Source organism: Anarrhichthys ocellatus, unplaced genomic scaffold (assembly GCF_004355925.1).
Source record: "Anarrhichthys ocellatus isolate YVR2014 unplaced genomic scaffold, GSC_Weel_1.0 scaffold88, whole genome shotgun sequence".
Lineage (NCBI taxonomy): Eukaryota > Metazoa > Chordata > Actinopteri > Perciformes > Anarhichadidae > Anarrhichthys > Anarrhichthys ocellatus.
In genome coordinates, this window is record NW_022280118.1 from 1,315,177 (window position 1) to 1,333,856 (window position 18,680).

At 40.0% G+C, this 18,680-nt stretch overlaps 1 protein-coding gene across 1 annotated transcript; it reads left to right on the forward strand.

The window, feature by feature from the left end:
- The first annotated feature begins 178 nt into the window (after positions 1–178).
- On the forward strand, positions 179–14,535 carry artn (artemin). Its single transcript, XM_031875298.1, has 5 exons — positions 179–224; positions 1,770–1,808; positions 2,968–3,155; positions 4,970–5,144; positions 13,822–14,535. Exons 3-5 carry the CDS (start codon positions 2,970–2,972, stop codon positions 14,229–14,231), a joined length of 771 nt encoding a protein of 256 aa, XP_031731158.1. The 5' UTR covers positions 179–224; positions 1,770–1,808; positions 2,968–2,969; the 3' UTR covers positions 14,232–14,535.
- The last annotated feature ends 4,145 nt before the right edge of the window (positions 14,536–18,680 follow it).

Here is an 18,680-nt window from a genome sequence, read left to right on the forward strand (position 1 = left end):
CTCCATGGAAAGAAACGGGATTAGACCGTAGGATTTAGTTGTTAGTATATTATTATTAGAACAGTGAAGAAAAGGTTACCCTGAAAATGCACACTCCGGTACAGTAGGTGGCGGTATGCACTATGCAAGTTGGTTGCGATCCGCCAAAGGAATTTAAAGAAGAAGAAGAAGAAGCCCCTCCGTGTACAGCTTCTTATCACTGTCCAAATACCACAGATATTATGGTAATCAGCGTTGCATGATACGTGTCTGACCTAAATACCCTTTATTGTTCAGTCTTTGTTCATCGTGCATTGCTTTTTTCTGTTTTTTAATGTAACGTTACTGCCGCGACAGAGCCTCTCCCAGCTGTTAGCAGACTGTTAGCGAGCTTTACCCAGCATGCAGTTCGGCGGTGAAATTTTATAAATGTACAATTATTAGTGCAACAAATTGTTTATCTGTCACAAACTGTTGTGTCGTGGTGTTTTTCCCTGTTAAAGAGCGTTAGTTGTGGGTTGTTAATTGTTGTTATAAAGTTATGACCATGACTAGGGTTACCACTCAATACAGATAAGACAACTAGCTCCGTTCGTAGAACTCCTAGCGCGAACAATATATTTTGCTACCTGTTGAAGAGCAGCATAAGTTATTTCGGCTGTTCACCGGTATGACGGTATATGAAAAATTCATATCGTATGGGAATTTAAACCGGTATACCGCCCAGCCCTAGTTGAAAGCCTGGTGCGCTAAAGGCTGATTCTGGTACGTTGGTATCAAACACCGAGTGGCACTGACCAAACATCGCTACCCGACGCCTTGGGAGTGACCTGCCACATGCTCCAATGGGCACGCCAATGCCACATCTTATCATAAAGCAAGGAATCTCTGTGTTTGTGTGTCAGCCATACGTCTCGAGAACACTATAAGCAGCACTTGTAGGAGCCAAGCAATCGGGCTGCTCTGACATGGAATTGCACTAGTTTTATCAAAACAGACAACTGCAAGGTCTTTGTCTTCTGTTTATAGGAGATAAACTGAAACATAAAACGTACCACTTCCTGTGTGGCAGAGTATTCAGACCTTCTGACCGCCAAGTGTACCAAACATAGCAAACACTTTAATTAACTTAACTGCTAGGGTTGCCAACTTTCTCACTTCCAAATATATACCAAAGGTGGCATGCCAGGGCGGTGTGGTGTGGTCTGTGGATTTAAAGTGTATGTTCATACTCATTTAGAAAGACTAAATGTCATCCTGAGGGAAAATTCAGTCTTTCCTGCGACAATATTTATGTAAGCGTATGTGAATAACCATCAAAATAAATGATGACCTTTTTTAATGGATATGTCTTGCTGCTGTAGACTGATTCAAGCAGTCCTTCGTCTTTTTCCAAAGTCCTTACATGACAAGATGTAGATCTTTAAAACCAGTGACTCATCTACCGAAGGCTAGCTTGCAGGTGTTATGAGCTCTCTGAGCTGGGCAATTAGCTTTGTGATTGTGATTGTTGCCACTTCTCAGTAACTGGTAAACAGAGTGCTGTTTTCCAAAGGTGACGCTGGCATTATCTGCTGAATATGCTGTAGTGTGCCTAGTTTCCAGTTCATGCTTTAGCAGATAGTTCAACAGAGCTCGATATATCTTCATCAAAGTCAGCACTCCATCAGACAGATTTATCTCCCGCACACTGGAAACATTTTTCTATTAACCCTCATTTGAGTGAGGGACAGAGCATCCAAAATATCCTGCACAGTCTTTGGTCCTAAAACTTTCTGCAATCATCTCAGCTTTCGTTCTTCCCAAGTGCATCTTCTCTACAAAACAAGGTAGTTGGTGCTGTTGTAGTACTTGCTGCAATTTTGTCATTTTCCGCAGCAGATGTCACAAAGACTGCCTCGATAGTGCATGCACCTTTTAGCTGCCGTTGCATTCTTGTGCATTTCTGTGGAGGTGTGCTGAGTAATATCATTGTCATGCATTAAGCGCATTTGTTCTTCTTTCTTCAAGTCACCGCCGACGGGTTTAACCCACGTCTTTTTTGCTTCCCATCGTTTATTGTGGCTGCACGTATTTGGACATGACAAAATGACCAACAACACTAGGCATTACCAAAACATTTTCTTTTTTTGGCAGGAATTGGCGCATTTACGATATACACATCTGCTGAGCATAAGGGGCCTGTGATTGGATGACGGGTGATCTGCTACTGTTGTTTCAGATCTAGGATCTGTAAGATTGCTGTCTGCTGATCAAAAGTAGATGAGGTCTGAGCGATCCGCTCTCAGTGCGTCCTCACTGCATCTTGGTCACATTCACACCTGTATTTAGAGCTGTCCACTTGTGATTGGATCACCCAAGACGCATGTTAATACCAGATCTGAAGAGGGCCGAAAGAGCCGACTTTCGACCTTATTTGAATAACTCTAGTTCGCATATTCAAGCCCCGTAACCCCCCAGTTTCTCCAGCGGAACTGATAAGCGACCAATGGCAGAGCGTGGTAGTATTCGGCAACATTAATGCAGAACTGAAGACACAACTTGTCTCGATAAAAAATGGTTAATCTTCAGATTCATCAACAGGCCTATGTATTCTAAGTCAAAACACTCACGAGACCTAGACAAGTTTGAGAAAATTATCTCTGACTCGAGACTAGCCTTGGCTCTGTATGTGAATTTACTGATCTGAATGTGAAATTTTAGACAATGATTGTGGGAGTTTTTCATAGATAAGGTGCGAAGAGAACATTAAGTTTTCATGATAGCATTGCCTTCCTGACCTTAATCACATGGGTTATGACAAAACATTCACTTTAAATTAAGATTTATGTCTTTATAAACACCATTCACACACAATGCTGTGGAAGTGAAGTGTGTCATCCCGTCTGGGTGAAAACTGAATTGCCCATGGCATGAGCATGAATCATCAGTGGAACTCTTTCAATTAATGAAGATTTAACAAAAAAACTATGTACCTTGTTTTTACAGTGATGAAAAGCCGGTATTCCTCCTTGTGGAATCTTTCAACGAGGCATGTAAAAAGAACAGTTATTAAGCTACTGAATGAAAGACTGCTTTCCTTTATTGTCTTTATAATATTTTTTTCTATTTCAGATGGAAAAACCTGGTGGAGGCATGAGGCGTCGACTCCCCAGCATCACCTGAAGAACTGGAAGGTGAGCACTGCTCCCAATATGTTCAGGGTGTGTTTCGCTGTCAGCTGGCCAGAGATGTAGTGGTCAGTAAAGAGACTGATGCCGACAAACATCCTGAATGAGAGAATGTATGAGAATTAGAAAGAAAAGGAGGCCGGCAGACTGTTGACATATACGTTTCACTGTCGGGCCAGTTTCCACTACGATGCCCATTTGATCTGGGCATGGAGTTCCTGCCAGATGCTGCAGAGAGACTCATTTCATAAGTGATGTTAAAATATTAACCTTACCTGCAAAATGGGAAGGTGTCACATATCAATTAAGTAAGTAAAGAGGTGCAGGTGTTGGGCTGCAGATATCCCACAGGGCCGTGGAGACGGGGCCCCTGTAGGCTAAAAGACACAGACACAATTTCCATGTCAAAGAGCCGATGGAACAGGACGGATCAGCTTTCAGTCCCCACAATGTATGGAACACTACATATTAATTGATTAAATGCAAATAGTAAAGCAAAATCCTAGCAGTGAATCAATTGCCATTGAATTTGGTTTAGACATTAGGGGATGAATACAAAAGACTTTTGTGAATTTTCCTCTAGCTAGTTAAAGAGTCCTGCTGTCTAGTGAAATATCTCCTGATCTACTAAATGCACTGGCACGAATTTTCATCCAGCAGAGTTTTTGACTGTTAGTACTGTGCAGCAAAGTTTTTTTACTTGTTTTGTTAGCGTCTCATGCACTCAAGGCTCATTTCATAATGAATGCCGTCTTCTCACTTTTCCTGCGCTTGAGTCCGTATGTCTACGGTGGATTGTCAAAATCCTCATTATGCTTTTTGCAGTGGTGGAAAGCAACTGAGTACATTTGCTCATGTAGTGTACACAAAGGTGCTCGATAAAAAATTCAGAGCATATCTACTACCTCCACGTGGCTCTCAACCTGTTCTTTTTTTGTTTCTACCCAACTACACTTGAGAGGGAAATATTGTACTTTTTACTCTACTTCATTTATTAAAGCTTAAATTCATATGCAGATTCAGATTATTTATTAGAAATATATTATTAAGAAATGATACTGAATAAACTAGCCAGCAGTTTATAACAGATGTCTTAACCATTATCACTTTATTTTATCAAATGTTTATCTTGTCCTTATTCCGTATGCTCTGTAACTATGACTTCTTAAAATGCAAGAAAAATAAAATAAATAAATGAAAGACCACGAAAGCCACAGAAACAGTCCTAAGCTGATAACTCAGCTGTAGATAACCGTGTACAGTGCTTGTACGGGCTAGTTTACTTGGCTGAATGGACTGAACTGGAACTGTTTGATGGAGTGCTATTTGAATAGTGAAGCGTATGTACTTAAGTGCATTAGAATGTTAACACCGCTTAGCTTGAGAAAAAAATTAACTACATTGACAGTGACAAGGAATCTTTCGACTGAACTGAACAAAGAGATTTGACTCGGCAAAGTGATTTGTGAAGTCCACCTCTACGATATAAAGTGGTTCAAATTATCCCAACCTTTACCTGCTGCAACATTAAAGTGCATCAATGAGTTCAATCCAATAATAAAATATATATTTTTCTGAAATTGGCCGTCCTCCATAGTGAGTACTTTTACTTTTGTTTATTTGGATAATATTACTTTTGTACCTTTGAATGAAAGACTTTTACTCTGTGCTATTGCTATCTTTTGTTCCACCACAAAGGAAAGTCAAAGAGGGCTCGGTAAACACTTAAAATGCACCATGCGGTGGCGATCCCACTTTTGGTGTCTGTGACGATGCCTGCTGACCAAAAGCAACTATGTGCTCCTCAATATCATCATCAGGTGATGCTGTGGGTGGTGGCGTCATTGCTGACACTAGTAGAAGACGTGTTTTCTGAGGAGGACAATAAAGAGGCTCAGGCAGACCTCCGGCGTGTCCTCAGGCAGCCCTCCTTGTCTCCTGCGGAGGATCTGGAACAGGACAACAGGGTCCACACACCCTGGCCTAAAGCCCTCGGCAAGTATTTCATTTTTTTTAAATTTCATCAGCAAGGTCTCAGCACTATACATCTATTTGTTCTTGCTGTTTTACTTAAATGAATGATTAAACTTGAATCTACTGTCATCAACAACACATTATTCTGGAATTTCAGTCAGGACTGATCAGTTGACCTGTCACACGGCAAAAGACAGGTGATGGATGTGAAATGTCCCATCATTGTATATTATTAAAAATGGAATGAACCAAACTCTAGCTGGGCTTTTATTGTGAAATGAATCATCCTTGCCCTGCGGTCACTCACCTAGATTTTAGATTTCCTGTTCAAATATTTTAGGTTGTATGCCTAGTTGGAGTCAGTACACTGAATATAGAAATATCTCAAATAAAAGTATAAACAACAATGTTTAATTTAATTTTGGCTAATATTGAGGTTATTTTTAGCATAGTTATCTTAAAAATTACCTCTCATATTGAAGACAAAATGCTGCACAAGGTAAACCCTTGTTTACCTTGTTTTTTTGGCCAAGGTTAATGTGAGTCTCTTGGGAATTTATTAAGAGTCACTGCAGTGTCATCACAAGACATCTTCATCCACCAATCAGTAAGCTCCGCTTTGGCACACTACAGAAAATTCAACATTTCATAAATGAATCAGACAGTCAAGGACCGACCGCTTTGTCCATTAACTTGTTCTCCAAAATAAATGTCGACATAGTTTGGCCGTACTTTTGCATCTTGCACGAAATCCATCTTGACAGGCTTCAAGTAATGCGTTTGTGTATGGTAAACCAGAGCACTTACCAATTGGCGTCCTGAGACTGTTCTAAATAACAATGGCGGCTATTGAAGAAGTAAGCGTAGATGCTGCAATAGCATCAGTACTATAAGAACTGGAGATAAATTCTTCATTGAAAGAAGAGCAAAGAACATACCTGAAGGCTTTTCTCTCTTCTCCTGACTTGCTTCCTAAAGAGTTTGATTGACAGACGGTTCATCAAATCATCTGCCAATTTTTTTTTATTGAAAGTGCTTGCCCTTCTCCAAACTTTTTCCAATGACGGATTCTCAGATGGTTCCGTACAAACAAATCTGTGGTCATGGTTAAAAGAAACCAAGGCTGACTGTTGGTATAGGGCACAGGAATCTAAAGGCGCTCCTGCATGTTAAATGTTGCACGCTTTGTTGACCTCTTCACCCCAATTCCCATTACACCCAGGAAGTTGTGCGGCTCTTTAACACGTTAGTTGTGTCTTTGCTCCTGACAGACATCATTGTTACAGCAGCAGCACGCAAGTGTTGTTTTTTTCGAACAAACGACTCATGCTGTGCATGTCTTTATTTCTACTATTAATATAGAATTTAAGTCATATAAACCACCCCGAACAATAATAAGAAAAAAAAAGTAATATTGAGTATGTTGGGATTATATAAGACATGCCCAGTGGGAACACATCAAATTTTGTCTTGTACCTCTGCATAGGGGCCATGTCACATTGGTTGCCTGCAGGCATACACTCTTATTTATAACCTTTGGCAGGGCACTTTTCATTTCCATCGTTCATTTGAACATTACCCGTTTTTATGTGCGGTTAAGATCGTGAAAACAAAGCTTCATAAATCTGAGACGGGGGCCATAAAATAGCAGCGTGTCACTCCTCATGACCGGCCTCTGGAAACTTGCCTGGTAGTTTTCATCACTGAGTATGGCCTTGTAACCGGGTGAAAATAATCAATCCCGTGTGCAGGTTTCTGTCATGCATCATGGTCCTGTTCTTCACAGCTAGCAGAAAAATAGGATGAATGACTGAATGTCTGTTTATTCTACCAATCAGTTTCGTAAGTATCTAAACCACAACGCAGTCTCTTTTATGATAATACCTATCTAATAATACATATAATAAATTTATAAAACTGAAGGAAAAACAAGGTTCACAGTAAGGCCCCCCCGACACTCCACCGTTGACTGAATTATTATTCAAGGGGCGACTGTGGTTTAGTGGTAGAGCAGGGTCGTCCTTCAATCAGAGGATGGGCGGTTCGATCCCCGGCTCCGCTAGTCCATGTCGATGCCTTGGGCAAGACACTTAACCCCAAATTTCTCCCGTAGCTTGGTAGCCACTGCAATCAGTATATGAATGGGGGTGAATGGTTGAATGATGACATGTAGAGTGAAAGCGCTTTGAGTTGTCGGAAGACTAGAAAACCGTTATACAAATACAGACCATTTACAATTATTGAATCTGTTTAAAGGGACAATTCGCACCAAAATCAAAGTTTCCTCTTACCCGCAGTGCTATTTATCAATTAAGATAGTTTTGGTGTGACTTGCCTAGTGCCGTAGAGATGTCTCCCTTTTTTCCCACTATAATGGGACTCAAAAAACCACTCAACAGTAATGTCTCTTTCCAGAAATCATGACCCGGTTACTTAGGATAGTCCACAGACCTTGTTGGGTGCAGTTTTCATGTAGGAACTATTTTTTCTCTCTGGCAAATTACGCCTGCCAACCGCAGAAGGAAGCATCTACCCATTGGCTCATGTTAGTGACAGCAATTGTTATTTGTTATTTGATTGTTATTTGAAGTTATTGAGGAGGATAGCTTTTCTTTTACTCCAGCATCTAATGGGACATGTCTTCTCCCCCAAAGCCTCTATGAACTGAAAGCATAGAGGCACAAAAAGGGTTACTGTAGTGTTATTGTTGTGTTTGAAGCAGTTACTGCATGTGACAATAACCGCTGACACTGACTTTATTCTTGTAGTGTTAAAAATATAACCCTGACACACCAGAGCATCACACTAAGATTGTCTGGGGACTTGTGCTCTCTCTAAAAAAAACAACAATAATGTTTAGCACAGTACGTGGACGTGATCGCCCTGAACATTGCTCAATTTGAATGTAACATTGGAATAGCTGTATAATTACATGAAATAATGCAAACCCATGTGGCGTGTTTTGACATGGCTGAATATGTATCTGGGGGAGGGGGGTTGAATGAGAAGGGCTGTGCTCTTCGCCTGGGGAACATGCATTTTTCCTTTTTTTTTTCTCGTGATTACAAGTTTTTTTTTTCGTAAACATCGAGGCATGAGCTGACAAGCACCTATGCTGCTGTAAATGAGCCTTCTACAGTAACTCTCCCCTAAGGACAATACTGCATGGAGGCATTGAATGGAAAAGTGCAGGGGCAAAGCCATCCCCGGTTCAGGAAGTATAGAAGTCTGTCAAACACCTGGACCAGGTCTGCCCAGCTGAGCGGCTGACGTTTGAAACGTTCCTGGCAACAGAGAAAGCAACTTCGGTTGGAGCTATGCCAGCAGCTCTACTCCCCTACTGGTAATGACCCCGCAGAGTGACAGTACATTTTGCACCACTCGGCCGACAACCGGAGGAATTTCCCTCCCAGTTTCAGCAGTCCGTGTCTACTTTTAGTTTGATCATGCACGCTCTCCTCTGCTCATAAAACTCCATTCTAATCCGATGCATAAACTAAATTGTGAGAAGTTGTTCACCTTTCCGTCTCTAAAGGCCAGAGCAGACACTCACTAAGTACCGTATCTTAACACCAGGAGTCCTCCTGAATGGTGCTAAAAGCTCCTAGCAAAGATCTCCTCTGAAGAGCTAGACACAAAGCTGCATAAAGCAACTTGTACAGAGCTAATGAGAACTCCTGAGCTAAGAGAAAGGCTGGGGGTTACCTTGTTACTACAGATGACATTGTTTTTGTGAATTAGTTTACACACTGTCTTGGTGTGATTGGTTGACTTGGGACAGGTCTGTGCCAGTGAATGTGAAATACAACATTATCAATATATATAGGGCAAAAAAAAAACTAAAAGGAATTTAATCTATTTCAATTTGAAATTAGATTAAATAACAATAATAATTTAACATCACGTAGAATTTAAATTGAAATATATTTAAGTTAAATACAATTTTTTAGTTCAAATTAAATTCTATTGGTATTGATTGTTTTAGCAAATCAAATGTAATGATTACATTTAAGAATGAAATTTAAAAAATCTAAATAAATTTATTCAATTCACATATTATAAATCAAATAATTAATTACATATTTAATATATATTAAATTATAACCTAAAAAATAGATTAGACAAAAACAATGTACAAAAAACAATATATCTGAAGAGAGTATTTTAGCTTTGAGGCATAGTTTTCAAAGACATCTGAGGTATTTCAAGTTCATCAACTCTGTAGTCACAGTATCACAGTAGTCAGAGTAGTCAAAGTAATCACAGCAGTAGTAGAAGTAGAAGTAGAAGTCATAGACCGAGTGTGTGCAGGTCTTCACGCAGAAGTCCTCTGGACCTCTAACGTTTTCAGACTAAAGCACTTAACTGCTTTGAGAATGATGACCTTTCCAAAACCTCATTTAGAATTTCTCCTAACTCAGCCAGTTAGGAACTGCTTTTGTTAAATACATTCACTGATTCTAAACACTCCAGTCAGTGTATGTGATGAATAACTACTCAGCTTCTTCCTCTCCGTCTTACTCTGATGCTGCTTTCCTTCATGTGGTCGGATGAGGGAGATTAACCCAGCAGAGTACAGTTGACATGCCAAATATGTTTACATACAGCAGGAATTTGTGAGCTGAGTAGAGGTTGAATCCGAGCTCTTTAACATATGGCTAAGTGAATAAAAGTGATACAAGATGTCTTTGTGAACCTATGATATCCTGTGCTTGAATGCATGTTCCCACAAATAAATCAGTTAGCAGATTATTGTGCCAGAATTTTCTTCAATTAAACAAAGATAAAACAGAAGTAATTGTTTTTGGTACCAAGGACGAACGATTGAAAATCACCGCTCAGCTTCAATCACTGATGTTAAAACCCACAAACCAAGCAAGAAATCTACGTGTAGTTATGGATTCAGATCTCAACCTGAACAGCCTCATCAAGACAATTACAAAATCAGCCTACTATCGCCTGAAGAATATATCAAGGATTAGAGGATTTATGTCTCAACAGGATTTGGAAAAACTTGTCCATGCATTTATCTTCAGTAGACTGGACTACTGTAACGGTGTGTCAGAAAGCTGCAGCTGATTCAGAACGCTGCAGCTCGAGTCCTCACTAAGACCAGGAGGGTGGATCACATCACTCCAGTTCTGAGGTCTTTGCACTGGCTTCCTGTCAAACAAAGAATTGACTTGAAAATCCTGCTGTTGGTTTATAAAGCACTGCATGGTTTAGGGCCAAAATACATCTCTGATCTGCTGCTACCTTATGAACCATCCCGACCCCTTAGGTCGTCTGGGACTGGTCTACTTTCTGTTCCCAGAGTCAGAACTAAACATGGAGAAGCAGCGTTCAGTTTTTCTGCTCCACATATCTGGAACAAAGTCCCAGAAAGCTACAGGTCTGCTGAGACCCTCAGCTCCTTTAAATCAAGATTAAAGACTTTTCTGTTTGCTGCTGCCTTTAATTGAACCAGATTCAATTAATATATTAATCAATTTCCTGCATTTCTGTATTTTACTACTGTATTTTATTTCTTACACTCCTTTTTAATGTTTTAATGACTGTTTTTATTGTTTCAATGAATGTTCTTAATTGTTTTTAAATCTCATTTTCTTTTGCCTTATGTTTTGATGCTTTTAAAGGTTTTATGTGAAGCACTTTGAATTACCTTGTTGTTGAAATGTGCTATACAAATAAACTTGCCTTGCCTTGCCCCCAAAAACACTGACCGCATGGTTGCACTGTGGAGGTGTAACCAAAGAAGCAACCAATAGTTATCACAATTTTTTGGATACTCAAATTAAAACTGCCTACCACTCCATAACTGATCACCTATCAGTTAAAGCTTACTGAACACCTACACTTAAAGCTAGGGTTGGTAATCTTCTTCAAAAAAAGATTTTGTTACATTTGTTGAAATTGTCTTTATCCTGACAGCAACAAATAAACGAAATCCTGTTTCTGTGGCTGGTGCAGGATCGTAGTAAGCCCGTCCAATCATTTCATTCGGCTACCGACTTGTCTAATTGATCACACTCTGCCAGTAGACTCATTGCGTGTCACCAAAGTTTTCCAAAAGCTGCTAGCTTAGCAGCAGTGGGTATTAACAAAAAACATAATTGTTGTTGAGGTTCATAATGATAATTTTGGAGGAGTGGCTTTGGAGGGAGGACTGAAGGGCTTTTAGTGTCCGACTTGGCGACTTTCCCGCTTTTTTTTGGGGGGGGGGGCATTTTTGCTCTATTTGATAGAAAGAGAGACAGGCAGAGGAGGTAGGGAGAAAGAGGGCATGACATGCAGCAAAGGGTCCTGGGCCGGAGTCAAACCCAGGCTGCCGCAGTAAAGCCATAATTGTATGCGCTCTACCCAGTGAGCTACTAGGGCGCCCACCTGCTAGTAGTGATGTGACCTTTCCTGTCGAGGCTTCGAAGCTTGTGTCGAGTAATCCAGGAAGATTTTTATGAGGCGCGTATCGAGGCTTGTGTTGATGACGTATGTGGTGACGTTTGAAGCCTCGCGAGCCGGCCGTACCACGTGACTGATTCAGGAAATGGTTCACGGGTCTGGCATGCGATTCGAAATATAAGGGGCAGCGAAACGCAATGGATCCCCTGTCACATTTTGTGTACTTTGGACTTTATTGCACGTTTGTTTGCAAACTATTCTCTGTACCCCAGCTTTATCTGTGCCCTGTGAAAGGGTGTTTTCTAAAGCAGGCGAAATAATGTAAAAAAAAACGTGTTACATGTTGTCCCTAGTAAGATAAGGAGAGTCACAAACCAAGGAATACAAGCACATTCGTCCGTGGCTCAATGGGTAGAGAGGGTTGTCCGGTAACTGCGATGAAGGCGGTTCAAGGCTTGACTGCTACATGTCTTATGCTGAAGTGTACCTGAGCAAGACACTGGGTACTTCTCAAGTCTATTAATTGCATCCCTGTTTCCCTCACTTGCGTCCTTTCCTTGCGTCTTAGTCCCTCCCACCAGGGATGCATGGAGGAAACCATGCAAGGAGAGAGGAACTAGGAAATATGTGTTAAGTTACATGAGACGTCCTTTCCTCAGTTGCGTCACGTGAAGCGACGTCTGTTTCTGATGACGGAGGATCAGCTGTCAGTCGGCTTTAACAGCTGGAGAGACTTTTGATAAGTTTGTGTCTGTTCACATGATCACTGTACTTAATAATAGTAACTAATAATCCTAATAACTAATAAAGACACACAGTAATCACCACTGTAGAGGTGTTTCTCTCTGTAGTCTGTTAACAAACTGTGTCCTGTGTTCTGTTTATCAGCACAGGATCGATGTCTACCGGCGGAATGCGATCGTCTTATTTATGAATTATTTGCGTCTGTACGTTTTGAAATTGTGACTGTGGCGTCATTATTAAATAACCCAGAATATGATTATTGTTTCTCTTAAATGATGAAAAGTGTTTCATCTCTCCAGCTCCCTAATTGTTTCCATAATAAAAGTTATTGAGGGAAACATCAGATCATGAAAACACAAATCTTTCTAATAAATGAAGAAAGTTGTTTGTGGTCGTTTTGTTGTTCAGACTACAATGAACATATATTGAAACCAGATGGCGAATCAGAAACCTAATCAAATATAAAGCTTTAGTTTATTCTGTGATCTGTCTTCACTCTGGTATGAAACTCCAGTCAGTCAGTTCGATCGGCTGCAGCGTCCAATCACATAACTGATGAACAATGAGGGGGTGTGTCGGCCTTTAAAACACTTCCTGGAAGTCTGTTCTCGGGGTTCCTCGCTCATGGCTCCTCCGAGGTCCCTCCTCCATCCTCGCTCCTCGCTCCTCAGAGCTACATTAGAGCTTTGGGACGGCCGTCAATATGGCGGCGCAGAAACAACTTCCGGTTCAAGCGAGGATCGAGGAGCAAGGAAACGACAATTAAGAGACTTGAGAAGTACCCACAGAACCCCCCTAACTGCTACTCGGGCTCTTCTCAGCAGCCCACTGCTCCCAATAAGCTAAGGATGGGTTAAATGCAGAAGTCAAATTTCGTATATGACAATAAAATCCTAACTTTTTTTCAAACTTCTCACATCACAACCCTCTCCCCAATTTGTTTCCACTTTCCCTTTTGACCCTGCCATTGTATCATAAAGAGAGACACCATATTAATAACTTCATAAGTTATGCATCACGCATCACAAATATCATTCATTCATTTATTCAATTCAATGCTTCACACACCAAAGCCATGGTGTCATGATAATCACTCTGCCTGTTTTACATTTATTGTCCACTTGATGGCACAGTAGAGCAAATGAAGCACCATGAAGCTTCGACCCATGAGTGAACCAATTGGATGGAAAGCTTCAATGCTTCATGAAGCTTCATCTCGCCATCACTACCTGCTAGCTACTTTTATTGGAAAATAATTGACAACACTGCGCTGAGTTTTTCGGTTGGTTAATTATAGAAATGTAAAAGTACTCTTGCTAGTTCGTCAAGATTACCAGCCCTGGCTTTAATATTGATCCCTCAATCTGTTTCAACAGGAATTGTATCAGAATAAAGAAATGATACTGCTCTTAAATTCACATAAAAACTTCATTTTTGGAGCCAAATTGTATCAATGTTTGCCACAATTTCTTTTTTTTTTTTGCTACCATAGGAGTTTTGTCAACCAAATAATTGACTACCCAGGTGTCCCGTCTGTGTTTTCTTTTGCTTGTAGAGGAGTGGTCACTGATGCAGGAAGAGGAAATCCAGCAGAGCAGATGGCGGCGCTCCCATCGCGACCCAAACTTGCCCAGAACGTCACGGAGGAATCGCAAGAAGACCAAGAGCAGTCGCGACTGCCACCTGGAGAGGAAGCAGATGCGGGTGCGGGATCTCGGTCTCGGCTACGACTCGGACGAAATAGTCCTCTTTAAGTACTGCGTTGGGATATGCCACGACTCCCGCAAGAACTACGACCTGGCCCTGAAGGCTCTTATGGACAATGGGAGCATCTCCGGCAAGAAGGTCAGCGGTCACCCCTGCTGTCGGCCCACCCGTTACGAGACTGTGTCCTTCATGGACACCCAGACTACCTGGCAGACAATTAAGTGGCTCTCGGCGGCCAACTGCAGCTGTGTGGGCTGAGTGCAAAGAAGAGTGTCCATCTGCACACAGAAAATTTCTTGTGTGAAAAGAGCAGGATGCCGCAAGGCCTGGGTGACTAAACCCTAGTTCATGTGGTCTGAGGCGAGAGGATTGGACCAGGATCCTCAGCACAGTGGCCATGGCTTTCACTCCACTAACAGCTTGGATGTTGGAGTTGCGATACCTTCAGACAGAACCACGCTGGCTATGTTTGCTAGCAGCCCGGGGCAATGGAAGGTTTGTTTCAATGCTACCAGCAATAAGCAAGGAGGAGACTATCAGTACTGTTCCAGTCCATAATGGACTTTATTTTGGGTCCTTCATTCAGCCTATTGAGGGCTTACAGCAGCCATGTTGGAGGTCTTCAGTTCTTTGGCAAAAGAGGCTCTGAGTAGCTGATCACATTTCTAAGTGAGCAGCTTGACTGTCTTACTGGAGTTCAATGGGCCTTTGGTTAATTGATAACTCCTGTTTTCTTTTTGACTGGCAGCTGTCGAATTCACCATAAATCTGTTTTTCTGTTTGTCAGAAAGTCATGGCACCGTATCAGCTATCTAGCTAATTTGTTAGCTGGTCCTCTAGAAGAAGCTAGTAAGAGGCTAACTGCATGCAGACATTTGTGGCTGAAACATACTCCAGCAGGTATGATGGGTAACTTTTTTCTTAATTTGCATTCACAAATGATTTTTGTTAATCAACAATTGTGCCAATTAATTAATCGATTAGAAACGTTTTAACCATTATCCTGCAAACTTTAAATGATGTCAAAGTTAACAAAATCTTAAGCATTAAATCCCAAACCACAAACTGGCAAGATTAAAGCCAAACTGCCCATTCACATTGATTATGACCAAACAGCTTTTAGCTTTCAGAACATTAGCCTTTATATGTGCAGAGTTCTATCAACAACATTTGAATTAAAATCATTCTTGGCACGCAGCATATTTGGGCAAGTCCCTTTTATTTAACTTGTTTTTCTTTTTTTGTGTAACATTGTGGCAATGCAACAACCCAAATACAGCCCATCCTGAAATATAATGGTAACTTTAAAAGATTTCCATTATATTGAATTAGATTACATTTTTATTAAAATCCATTTTAAATTGAAGACAGTTGATGGTTTTACATATGGAATGTGATTCATCAGCTTTTGCACATAAGCATGGTAGGACATCTTAATGTTGGTATTATGTTCTGCCAAAAACTCCACTATTTGTTCAGGTCACAGTACCTGTGTCTAAAAAAACAAGTCAACCTTATCAGACCATTCACTTTTATTTTGAACATTACTGACCTACGGTATATATCCACACAGCAGAATTATTGAAACATTTCTCTTTTTCTTATGTTGGTTGTTTTATAGCCTATACTACTTATCCATTATTTGCCAAAAGCCAATTATCCAAATGTGATTTCTGGATATTTGTATATCAACTGCAAAGCCTCTATTAAAACAAAGTCAAGACATTAACAGCTCAAATCAACCAGAAAACGTATCATTTTAAAGACCAAATATTGTGATGTGAAGACATGTTAGAACATGTTGAACTTGGAAGTTTCTAGAAGTTTTTCCTGTTTTGTTTTTGCAAATACAATGGTCTTCATAAGACTAACGTTAGCTTTCACCGTGTGATACAACTCTACCTGTCCTTCCAGGGCAGCTCAATAACACTATCTGGTCCAGGAAAAGTCACAATGAAAGCAACTGTAGTCTTTCGATGTCCTAAACCTGTCTCTCCCACACACTTACATTTTAACTTTAGTAATACAAAAGTATTTTACATTGTTTATTTTAGTGGAGGTATTCATAACGCTTGATGTGACCCCAGTGGCTTTCTAAATTCAGCAGAGCAGCTCGGATCATAACATACTGTCCTCTAGCAAGCCAACCTATGCTAATTGTAAATGCCACAGTAGCTCTGGAGTGCTTGTTGAAGCACGGCTTGTTTACATCTCTGTTACCGGTCTATTGTAAGATGCCATCGCAAATATAGTCGTGAGCCAGCCATCGCTCAGAGCGACAGCTTTTCACCGCCTGGTCTATTTTCAGATCAGGTGTGACACGATACCTCTCACAGCCACCTGTTATAGAGCAGATTACATGTAATGTGGTCACATCTGATCCAGCTACTGCAGATTAGACGTAGAAGCAGGTTTGCAAAGGAGCCATTTAGACTGTGACATTCATCGCATAACTTCACACAATGTGAATTGCAACACAAATTGATAATGTGCTATTCATTCATATTGAAATAGGAATTTTTTTAAAAGTCTTTTTTTAAAGTACCACTTATTGCTAGAAATTAGATTCAGCGAGATACCAGATTACCTTAAATGACAACATAATGTAATGTCCAATGCCACCATTTAAAAAACATTTGTCAATAGAATACCTTCAGCGTAGTAACCATGGTGTCGCTAAGGCTTACGACCAGTGGCGTAACATAGTTACGATGTGCCCCAGTCAAGTCACAGGATCAAATGGAGATTTGACATTGGACAGTATCAACATACATATTGCCCAGCAATCATAATTTCATATCTGTACATGACAACAATACCCAAGAGAATGAGAAATTACTCCTTTAATTGAATTGTTTTTTTAATCGTTTATTTAGTTTTTATAGTTTATAGCCTTTTTGAGAGGATACTGTATATAGCAAATGGCACCCTTGTAAATTTATTATGAGTTTCTTTATGAACACAGGCTTACTGACAAGGAGTCTTTATTTATATCCCTGGTTATGACAAGTAAACTACACTTAAGGTACGGTTAATGGTTAATAAAAATGTATCAGCATTTTTTTATATAACAACTTAACATACAGTACTGTACAGTATATTGTTATAGTAAGGCAAAATAAATGATTCAGTGCATTTCGAGTGCAAGCGAAAAAGGACATCATCCCTCACTGGCTTCCCACCCACCAACAGTGTCAGTTGTGACGCTTACTAGATGTCTGCAGTGGTGGGCCAAACAGATATTACACACTTTGAGGTGCGCAAATCCATGTCTGCACTCGTGTTTGTCCTTGCTGTTGCACACACAGTTGAAATGTTTGTCAAAAATATATCCATGAAACAAATTTATTGCACTTAACTTTGGTTTGTTATTAGAATATATGTTGCTATGTTTTTCATATACCGAAAGAAACTGAAATTCGAATGTAATAACAGTCAATAAAATACACATACACAAATATATATATAAACTTATCCATTATACACAAAAAGTTATTTTATTACACGCTTAGCATTTTTATTATTTCATTATATGCTGATTATGACTTTTTTTTTATTTCAGTATCTACAGTAATTACATTTTGTGCAGGTATGACATATCAGTTTCAATGCTACTACTTGCATTGACACAAATGGTTGGCTCTGAATGTAAATAGCTGGCTGTAGTTTTATAGGAACACCGGTTATACATGTAAAAGTGATATTTGCAGCACTATATGTCTGTACACTTGTTGCAAGCTTCATGTCAACTTGTTCCACCCCGTCTGCACCGCACATGTTTATGAGAATTTGAGAAACCCGAGTGGACCACATGTAGCTCAACACAAAGTCCTTCCACATCTGACCAACAAATAAGATTGGACCCTATAAACATTGGAAAAGTTTAAAATGAAGCTTCACGTGTCATAAGGTAGAATATTTATTTTGCACATGCAAGTTCTCTAAAACAGTATTCATACAAGCTATTTGGTGGTCAGCTGCATTAAAACCAGTCTAAAACTATTCAAGTGAAGCAGTGGCCTGGATTGTACTTTGTGTCTCAGCAGTAAGTATCTCTGTGAACAGTGTTTCCACAGATAACACTGGAATAACAAAGCATCTCCAGACTTCCAATTCTTTTGTTGCTCTTTTGTTATTGGGGATCATCTGCAGAACGCTTACAGCCTTGCACACAATCTCACATTTGCTTCCAATTACACCAGCTTGTGCTTTTATGGCAGCAAATAGAGGTTGTACTGTTAAGAAGCAAAAATGTTCTCCAGAGCATTTTCAGACACAATTATCACAAACAAAGGTCCAAACCTATGAAGCGTGGTCAATCTCTCAAATTAAACCAAAAAAAAAAAAAAGTACATTCATATCTGAATTTTACTTGCAGGTTTTTGGTAATACTCCACAAATTGATACAACATTCAAGACATCTTCCCTTCCACTTAAGACACGAGGAAGTGATGCCAGGAAAAGATGCCAGGAGAGAGGATTCGAGAAAAGGTGTTTTTAGTGAAATGGGACGCTCTGTCTTTTGAACATTTATCTGGAGCACAACAGTTTCTGATGATGTCATATATACAGTATGTATGTCCATACAGCATTGCAGAAAATGAGAAGTTATTTATACTTTCATTGAATAGTTCTTTTAATTCCTCATTTAGTTTTTATAGTTCCCGTAGAATAAGCAAAATATTTTGTTATTGCTGCTGACTACAG